The 10386-nt window shown below is 36.9% G+C and overlaps 1 protein-coding gene across 1 annotated transcript in view; it reads right to left on the bottom strand.

Moving 5' to 3' along the window:
- Positions 1-2: 2 nt before the first annotated feature.
- TDO2 (tryptophan 2,3-dioxygenase) overlaps positions 3-10386 on the bottom strand; it is a 78970-nt gene continuing 68586 nt past the window's right edge. Inside the window, exons 8-12 of the mRNA XM_004382064.2 lie at positions 9316-9427; positions 7979-8036; positions 6781-6860; positions 6016-6106; positions 3-4531 (exon numbers count right to left, since the gene is read on the bottom strand). Of these exons, the coding sequence (XP_004382121.1) occupies positions 4378-4531; positions 6016-6106; positions 6781-6860; positions 7979-8036; positions 9316-9427 (495 nt within the window). The 3' untranslated portion in view covers positions 3-4377. The remainder of the gene's footprint in view (positions 4532-6015; positions 6107-6780; positions 6861-7978; positions 8037-9315; positions 9428-10386) is intronic.

Below are 10386 nucleotides of genomic sequence, written 5' to 3'. Positions count from 1 at the left end.
TCCTATAGGGTCACTGTGAGTCAGAATCGACTCAACGGCAATGGGTTTTGGTTTTGGTGTTCTTCCTAGATTGAAGAACAAAATATTTTCCACATTTTATCACCTTCTTTATCTTACTCTTTACTGTATAATTCCTAAGTTTTCTTAGTGGCTTGGTGTTCATGACTAAAGAACTAAGTGTCATTGTTTACTTTCCATTCCTGTCTTTAGCCATTTATTTAGAGGGCCATAAAAGGCTTACTTTATCAACACCAGGATCTCACCTTTATCTCCCTCCCATCATCTTTTGGCACGACTTCTTTTAAGATCCAGTCCCTTCACCTGGGGTATCAGCCAAAATCTGACACCTAAAATTCTGCTCAGTTTCCCAGTCTTCCATTCTAATTACTTTTTTGGCTTTCACTTGGCTCCTGGTTCCTCTTAATGCTTGTGTTACCTCTTACCTTGTTAATTACATAAGTGAGTTCCAGCTGCTAAGTCGCTATTGCTGATTATCCTGCATTCTCAGCAGTGATCAATAACCCTTTGTGCCTAAAGGGACACTTGGTGCTGTTCATGCTAGGGAACCAGGAGACAAGCCATTTCATCTCAGAGTGGAAGAGCTGATCTGCTTTAATATAAGTGCAACCATATTGAATGAGCTACTATAAGAGAATCATATCAACTATACATATATAAATATCTCTACTCTAACATTTATGGCTTCTTTTTAATGTAGAAGATCTTAACAGAAATGAAACTTTAAATATATTAATAACCACTAAAAAATTTCAGGGATATCCCATTTTTTCCTCTCACATTTGATCTTTATTTAGCCTTCCTTTTAGTAGAAAAAGAAAATCAAAGATAAATACTGTATTTTTTTTTTCATACCAACCAGAAGCAATCTCAAAATAATACGTGTTAACTCAGCATTCGAGATGATCCAGGAAGGCAAATAGTGACATTTTAATTAATAAACATTCTAATTTTCCAGGTATGCCAGAAAAGAAATATGTCCTGGTGGTTCTAATTTCTGATGGATAAATGTGAATGCTTTCCTATTAAGTTTCTGTGTTCAGTGAATGACTTTCTCTATGATACGAATACTTTTGTAATACTTTTTGAAATGCTGAAGAATTTTTAAAATTTCAAGATGTTTAACACCTCTCAGCTATTCCAGATTTTGATGACATTTATAATAAAACATTCTACTTACCCTTGAGTTGAGAAGCATCTGTCCATAAGTGTGTGGCTTAAATTTTGTCAACCCAGTGTTCATGGGCTTTACATTCACAGCTCCAAATCCATAGATCCAATCTTGGTTTTCTCCATGGACGCCTGAACCGCAGTCATTCCAAAGCCTCACCCATCATTTTCTCCCACGCTCCTGCCAAGGGAGGGGAAGGGGGAAGAGCTCCTCGATTCTCTATTTTGGTTGTTAACAGCGTCAACAGTATGTAATCACTCACTTCATAAAATTGGTAAAATCTTAGATATTTAATCAGGTCAAGTATACCTTGATAACCTGTTACTAAATCATCCACCTCCTCTCCATTTCTACTGCCCCTTCTCAGATGTATGTCCTTTAGTGCCCCTCTCTCCACTATTCAGTAGTCTCGTCACTGAACTCAGTGTGTCCTAACCCAGGCTTCTCAAAGTGCAGTCCCCAGACCAGCAATATCAGCTTCACCTGGGAACTTATTTGAATTGCAAATTCTCAGGCCCCACCACAAACCTACTGAGTTAGAAACTCTGTTTTTAACAAGCCCCGTAGGTGCTTCTGATGGGTGCTGTTATAATTCATCTATCATATTTCCATTGGATTTACATTTCTAAATGACAGTGTTATCACATTATTTCCCTGTTTTAAACCATTCAGGGACTCCCAATGACTACCATATGCAAACTCTTTATAATATGAGCTTTCCTGGAGAAGCCACTCTCCACCTTCTCAACTCAATTGTTTCTCGGTTGCTGCTGTTCCACGTAGGCATTTCCCATGCTCCCTCTATAACCCAGGTCCCTGGGTGCCTCAAAAGGTTTGAGCTAGACTTCTAACTGAAATGTTGGCCATTCAAACCCACCCAGCAGCCCTGCAGAAGAAAGGCCTGGCGATCTACTTTCATATAAGGATTACAGCCAACAAAACCCTATGGAATTCTACTCTGTAGCACATGGGGTTGCCATGAATTGGAGTTGACTCCTCGACAACAGGTTTGGTTTCGGTTTGGATCTATTACAAACTGCTTGAAGTTCACATAGTAGGAAGGCTTCGAGGAAAACAATGAGGTCTTCACGCACCAATTAGGACTCATCATCAACATGTTTGGATGTTGTTTCGCAAGCTTCTCAAGGTAAGTGTTGTTAGTTGCCTTTGAGTAAGCTCCGACTCATGGTGACCTTACGTATAAGGAAACGTCGCTCAGTCCTGGGTCATTTTCATGATCGTTGGTATGTTTGAGTCTAATCTTTCAACTATTGTGTAAATTCCTTACGGTGATTTCGTGACACATTTAGAATTAGAATTTTAAATTGGATTCTCAATCTAGAAGCAAGTATGAATGGGGACAATGGTGGGAACTGACATATATATCGTTTTGACATTAAATTAAAAGTTATTGATATATCTTCTGAAAAAAACTCTTGTAGTAGCTTAGTCAGACCTGGATATAAACATGTAAAGAACTAAATCAAATCATGTAGTCTATTAAAAGAATGATAACTATGAGGGAGTAGCATATATTCTAAGATTGCAAGGCAATTTGTTGACAGAACATCTAACATTTCTCATTATAGCATAAGAAAAACCAAAAGATTATAAGTATCATCATCCTCACTATATAGATAGAAAACCAGGGCTTAAATGGGGTAAGTTGTTTTACTAGAGTAGGTAGTTAATGAAAAGCAGAGCCAGAATTTGCACTCAAGCTTATTGATTTCAAAGTCTGCCTTTAGCCAGCATGCAGCTTGCCTCTATACCTCCTCAGCTTCACCACACTCAGGTCCTATGTACACACACATACACGCACACACAAGCACAAAAGCCATGTAGGCAAAAACAATTATATATAATTTAGAGTCAAGCTAGACAATATGATCTTTACAGGAAAAAACAATTGAAAGACCAAAGAATTGTTCAATTCATCAAGAAGTTATTGCTCCCTATGATAATCATTCACTCTAGGTAAGATTGATGTACACTTCAGTATTCCTTTCATGATATTATATACTCTCTGCATAATAGAAACTTAAGTGTTTGCCAATATCAAAGCAAAACTAGAAATAGAAAAATAAAACTCGTTTCTAATCAAAACTCTTAGCCTATTACTTGTTATTTAAAATGAATCAGATCATTGCTTATTCTGTCTACATCTCCTTTCTTCTGAAAAGAGAGAACTGCTCCTCACCCCTACGTCAATCCTGTTGTGCATATGTCTACCTCCCAAACCACAAAACTGATGCTGGGGAAAAGAGCCACATTGCCCTTCTGTGAACCCAAAGGTGCTGGAGGCTGAGGAAGGAGCTGGTCTACGTAATAGGAAAGAAGGAAGGAACACCAACAGAGAAGAGACAAGACAAACAGAATCCTGTGTTCCAGGAACGTAGTATTCCAGGAAGTGGACCCAGGCCCTGTGGCCTCAAAGCTCTCCAGGTTCCTCTCTCCGAAGGCTTGTTGGACAGTGCTGCTATCAATTCTTTGAGCTAACGGAGTGATTGTTCAATAAACACCTCCAGGCAAGCTTCTGGTGGCACAGTGGTGAAGAGCTCAGCTGCTAACTAAAAGGTCAGCAATTGGAATCCACCTGACGCTCCTTGGAAACCCTATGGGGCAGGTCTACTCTGTCCTGTAGGGTCGCTATGAGTTGGAATCGACTTGACAGCAATAGGTTTTTGTTTTTTTTTTAAGGAAAGCTTCAGATAGATTTCTGCCATTTCAAGAGCTCTAGGAAATAAAAGCAATGTTTCAAAAACAATACATGGTAAAAAGAGTAATTTTTATTTATGAAAATTTTAATCGAATAAAAGCCTTTGTACAGAATGATGCATTTTATTGTATAAATATTTGAAATAATGAAATTTACAAGCTTATAAAGTTTGAAACGAGAAAATTTATTGCATTAAGGGACTCAGTGAAATATCAAGGGAAATTGAATTTTAATAGAAAAATGCTCTATGTACAATGTTACAGTTTAGCTGAATTATTTTTTATCTCAATGCTTAATCCTTTCACACACTTGCGATAATAAAATGATTTTTGGAATTGAACCAGAACACCGTGGTGCTGAGCTATGTATATACATATGTTAGGACTATTTGTGTACTCATGAAAATTCATAGAAAATAAGAAAAGATATAGTGAGACATCAGTGGGCTTCATAGATTTTGCAGATGATTTTAATCTGATTCATCACTACTGAAGTAAGAGCTGTCACAGTATTCAGCTGTGTAGAGGAATTTGTGAATGATTGGGTTCATCTTCGGTATCCAGTGTCGTGGAACCAGATACGTCGAAAGGTTAAATAGATCTACAAATACCTTGTACCTGTCACTGGAAAAACACATATATACAGTCATTTTAGATTCATTAACATGAAATATTTCAAAGTTTATATCCAAAAATGTCATGTCTAGGATTATGACATTTTGCCATAAATTATTAGTATTCAAAGTTATATTAAGTATTACCCATACATATGTATACATACATACATAATGACATACATACACACACATATATATAACAATGATTGTGAGGATGGCGCAGGACTGGGCAGTGTTTTGTTCTGTTGTACACAGGGTCGCTATTAGCCGGAACAGATTCTGATAGCACCTAACAACAACAACATATATTTGTAGGTGGTACAACACTTAAGTATTCAGTTGCTAACCCAAAGGTTGGTGGTTCAAACCCACCCCGTGGCTCCACAGGAGAAAGACCTGGAGATCTGCTTAAGTAAAGATTACAGCCAAGAAAACACTATAGTACAGTTTTTCTCTGTCACAGGGGGTCCCTATGAGTCGGAATTGACTCAATGGCACTTAACAGCAACATGTAACATTAGTGTTAAGGTTGTCTAGTTCTCGTCCCATCTCCAAAGTTCATGCCTATAAAACAGTATTATGTGTTGGGTGATGCGGACCAGGCTCGTCTGGCTTAGACTCTAGTATTATTGTCACGCTGCTTTCAAAAAGATAAGGTTGTGTTCTCATTTTCTACTTTCACAGTATGGTGTGCAAACTGAGAAATTTAAAGCATACAGAGTTCTTAGTTGTTCATTGGGGAATATTTCCTGACTGCAAAGTAGCTGACAAGTAAGTGCCATAAGGAACTGACACACGGAAATAGTATCTTATATTTATAATGCGTATCTGTAAATGTAGTTTTAAGTTTAAAAATTGCTTTTGTGTTTGATAGCCAACTATTTTAACAGTGTTGCAGTATTATAGTGGAGGAATAGTATCCGTTAAAGTTAAATGAATCTGGGCTCAAATCCTGGTTCCATCACATACAATCTTTGTGAGCTAGGACAAGATTTTAAACCCTCAGTGCCTTGGTTTCTTACTTTGTAAAATAAAAACTAAGTTTCTTCCCTTCCAGGCCTTTGGGAAGATTAAGTGATGCGCGGACACACTGGAAATAGTTCGTTTGAGTTATTCCCACCACCACTCCGGTTCTGCGCGCTTATTTTGTACAGTCATTGGCGATTTCATGTTTACCGAGTTTATCCCCAGAAACAGAGAAAACGTGCAGATGGTGAAAATTCAAACCAAGGAATTTTAAAAATCGTTGTAGAGTTTATTCTCAGGAAAAGTTGGAATATATAAAAAATGGTGAAAATTAAAGCCAGTGAGTTTTAAAAATCGGTCAATTTGGTAGTAAAACAAGGATGAAAACAATAACTACAAATATGTTGTCGGAAGTTCAGACAGGAGAAAATAGAAATGACTTTTCCTAGACAATGCCCAAATATGTGAGGAAACAAAGAACCAGTGACTCACACAAGATGAAAAGGTGGATTTCCCCTGTCTTACCTCACGGTTGAGCGAAGGTACTGGTAGCCTGAGGACCCACCAGTGCCAGCCTTGCTGCCCAGCATTCTGTGCACCATGCACACGTGGTTATCTAGGCGAACACACAAATTCAGTCCATGGGTGTTTTTCTGCCATTCGTTCCACAGTGTTCTAAATGCAAGCGACTGGTAATGACTGTTGCTTCTGAGCAGAGGCTGACGCCTTATCAGGCAGCGCTACGGAAGGTGCGTGTGTGAGAGCCGTTCATGTAATGAGGCGGTTGGGTTGCCTGGCACTCCACTTGGTTCAGGCCACATGCATTTTACGCCATTCAACATTACATTTAGTTTGTGAACCCAATAGGGGAGAGCAGGGCCACATCATGACTTTCCTGAGTCCTTAGCACTTTGCTTCGTGAGCCCCTTCCTCAATTAAAAAAACAAAAACTATAAAAACCTTTATTTTACAACCACATTGGCATAAAGGCAAGCATGTTAATATCATATATCCAGTCACTTTCTTTGAACCTAAAAGTTCATTTTCTTCTCTATGATTTAAAATAAAATATTTTCATAAAGAAATAAAAGAGTTTCATGGGTCCTCGAAAGTGTGGTAGACCCTAGGCACTGGGCCTACTGTGCGTACCAGATTAGTCTATCCTGGGACTGATTTTAAAAGAAGACAATCAACCACACACAAGAGAGGGAGAGAGACAGCCAAGACAGGAAGGAAAGGAAGGAGCAAGATGGCGGGCTAAGGAGGACTCTGGGGGAGGGGACGACTCACATCTCCATTTGGTCATGAGTGTGTCTATGTCCATAAGATAAGTCAGCAACTGAAAAGGGACCTGGAATCTAGGCTCTTCCCTAAAGGAAAAAAAAGAAAAAGAAATCTCTATTCAAGCCAGTGCAGTGTGTTAGAAAGAGCATGAGTTTTATAATCAATCAGCCCTGGAGACAAACATCAACGTTGCCTCTTAGGTGCTGTGCAGCTTTGGATGGCTCTCTTAGTCTCAGTTTCTTCGTCTCAAATACAGAGATAATACTACTCAGTGATTTGTGCGGACAGTCTAGGGTATCTCATGTAATAGACATGAGGACCCAGCCAGAACCACACAGAGCATAGATTATAACTACAAAGGCAGACATGTATTTTCTCAAAAGGTTTCTCAGCTAGCAATCATCAGTAAGCTTCTTCTAGGTAAAGATATTCAAACAAAAAGACAATGACTGCTTTTTACTTCCTCTCTCTCTATATTTTTTCCTTCTTCTTCTAACCCTCAACCCTCTCGGTACATTTTCAGTTTAGGACCCATAAGCTTGAGTGGCAGACATTTAGGAAGAGTTTATGAAAAGAATAAAAATATTTTATGTTGCCATTCTGAAGAAATGTATTTGAGTGGTTTTTAAAAAATTAAGTAAATTCAAGGAAGGAAGAATTATCCAGTAAACAAAGGTATCGGAGACCTTTTTGCTAGTGTGCTTACGCATTTAATTCGTAGGGATGGAACCTTCACACATGTGGAGTAAGTGGACACTTTAGACAGCAAAGGCGATTTTACATTAAATTACTAAATAAAATAAAACAAAAGCTTATAAGGTGATTTCTCTTTATCCAATCCTTCTTCATTTTATAAAACAGGAAAAACCTACAATATTGTTGAAAGACAATACATTTCCTGACTGAGCTTCTGAGATAGAATAAACTTTGACTCTTTAGCAAACTCTGTCACATAATACTTTGTAGAATTTAATAAAATGATATTTGATTAATTCGTGTTATTTTACCCAATACAGGGATAAAGTTATATCCTCGCTATTTACAAGTAAAAAATGCTCATGAAACCTCACTAGTTATTTTGTTTTCTCTTAAAACTAAGTGACTGTAATAAACTATAATTGTAACTTATAAGCTTTATACATGTATTATCTATGTCCACTCATTCAATTTCTAGTTTGCATCTCCTCTTCTGCTTTGCTTTTACCTGTAGAAATATATCATTAATGCCCCCTGAAGTGCTCGGTATGACAGCCGTCTATCACCTGCAAAATGCATAGTGACTTTTAGTTTAATAGGTAATTTAATACAGTCTTATATTAATTTTGGCATCATTACCATAAATAATTAAACGCTTTATATATTTTTAGAAAACTGTGAGTTTTAAATTGTTATCACTTAACTTACATTTGAAAACATATTATTCATAATATTATTTTAACATTACATCTTAGAAAACAAACTATATATCTGTATCCACTTTAAATTCTCAGAACACTAAAATGTTATCTTAGGAAAATATCATGTAGAAAACACCCTTGGAATAACCTTCATATGAAAAGTCATTTTCTCTAATTCACTCAGAGAGAGTTTACTTGGCTTCAAAGTGCGTAAGTATTACCTAAAATTTCATATGTGTGTGCTTATAAAAACCTTTACACCTAATTGCAGAAAAATGAAACTTGGCCAATAACCTCTTGGTTTACAGACTTTAATACTGGTTTCATAGACTGCTGGGTCTTGTACTTGTTCCTTGTACTATACAAATTTTTTATTTCTATTTTGCTTATTTTCAAAAAGGTTTTCCAGCAGCTTACAAGTTCCAAATAAGATAAACAAAAAAAGTTAAAACAGGTAAAAGAAAAGAGTTAATTAGTGAAGGCACCAATTGTATTGATCAACTAGTTTCGTATTCACAATAATAGCTCTAGGTAGTGCACAGTTTGAGCATGACTGCAGTTCAACCCACCCATTGGTACCATGGAAGAAAAGTCCTGGCAATCTGCTTCCATTAAGATTACAGCCAAGAAAACCCTCTGGAGCAATTTTACTCTGGAGCACATGGGTTGCCTGAGTCAGAATCAACTCAACGGCAACTAACAACAACAGTATCAATTATGATGAAAACTTAAATGTGTGCTTTTCCTGGTTTGCTTGGGAAACTTATTTCTTCTGCACAGCCAACCTTGCCCTTATAGTAGAGTTATCCCTTCCCTCTCCTACCTCTACTTATAATTACAAATCTTGGTTTTCACGTCTGTCCCTATTAGGCTATAAACTACTTGAAGAAGAAATGTGTTCAATTTATATTGGTATTCCTAATGTCTGACATGTACTATGAAAAAATGTTCATTAATGTCTTTGAAGTACACTGAGCATAAAAACCTAACCCAAGTCTCTCCTAGATAGCATTCTTCTTTCTATGAGTAGTATATCAATTTTCATTCTATTTCCACCAAGTATGGTTTGATAGTCTTCTACAATTATATTTTGATCTCACGTTTATAAATTCCATGGAAACGGTCATTAGAATAAAATACTGACCTTTACTGAGAAGATGTTCATGACGTTTCTCATCAAATAAAGACAGTAACACCTCTTTTTGTTTCTGAAATTCAGCCATTTGTTCTTCTTTTTCCTCGGACTCTTCCCTAGCCTGTGGAGAAAATACTGCATTAAATTCCCAAAAGAAAGAATCTTAGTTATCTAGTGCTGCTATAACAGAAATACCACAAGTGGATGTCCTCAATAAACAGAAATTTATTTTCTCACAGTCTAGGCAGCTAGAAGTCCGAATTCAAGGTGCCAGCTCTGGGGGAAGGCTTTTTTTCTCTGTTGGTTCTGAGGGAAGGTCCTTGTCATCAATCTTCCCCTGGTCTAGGAGCTTCTCAACACAGAGACCCTGGATCTAAAGAACACACTCCTCTCCTGGTTCGTCATTCTTGGTATAAAGAGGTCCCCTCTTCTCTCTGCTGCATTATCTCTTTTATATCTCAGAAGAGATTGACTCAAGATACAACTAATTCTGTAGATTGTGTCCTGCCTCATTAACATAACTGCCTCTAATCCTATCTCATTAATGTCATAGATGTTAGGATTTACAACACATAGGAAAATTGCATCAGATAACAAAATAGAGGACAACCACACAATACTGGGAACCACAGTGTAGCCAAGTTGATACACATTTTAGAGGGACACAATTCAATCCATAAAAGTTTCTTATTTAGGAAATTTTACCAATGAGAAATGAAATCCCCAGTTGCCAAAAGGGTGTATTTGGAATACTTACCATATCATCCTACATTACAAATTATATTCTGTGAAAAGACATATCCCACACATTCACTGGTTCAATCTTTTCTTCTAAGCTTAAATGATTCAAAAAATTCAAATATTCCTTTTATAAATATCATAAGAAATAGACTCAGATGGATAAAATTGGAGGTAGTCGCAAATAGCGATCAAATTTTAGGTAAGAATTATTTAACAAAAGAGAAAAAGTAATTCCACTTAGAAAAAGTTAAGGATTCTTAGTCAGAAGAACTATGAACTCTATTGAAATTCTATATTCAATATTACATTCTGTGAATATAATTTCTTACATTATCTTCA

Source organism: Trichechus manatus, unplaced genomic scaffold, assembly GCF_000243295.1.
Source record: "Trichechus manatus latirostris isolate Lorelei unplaced genomic scaffold, TriManLat1.0 scaffold00089, whole genome shotgun sequence".
NCBI lineage: Eukaryota > Metazoa > Chordata > Mammalia > Sirenia > Trichechidae > Trichechus > Trichechus manatus.
Note: the sequence above shows the minus strand (reverse complement) of the source record. Positions and strands in the feature narration are given on the sequence as shown.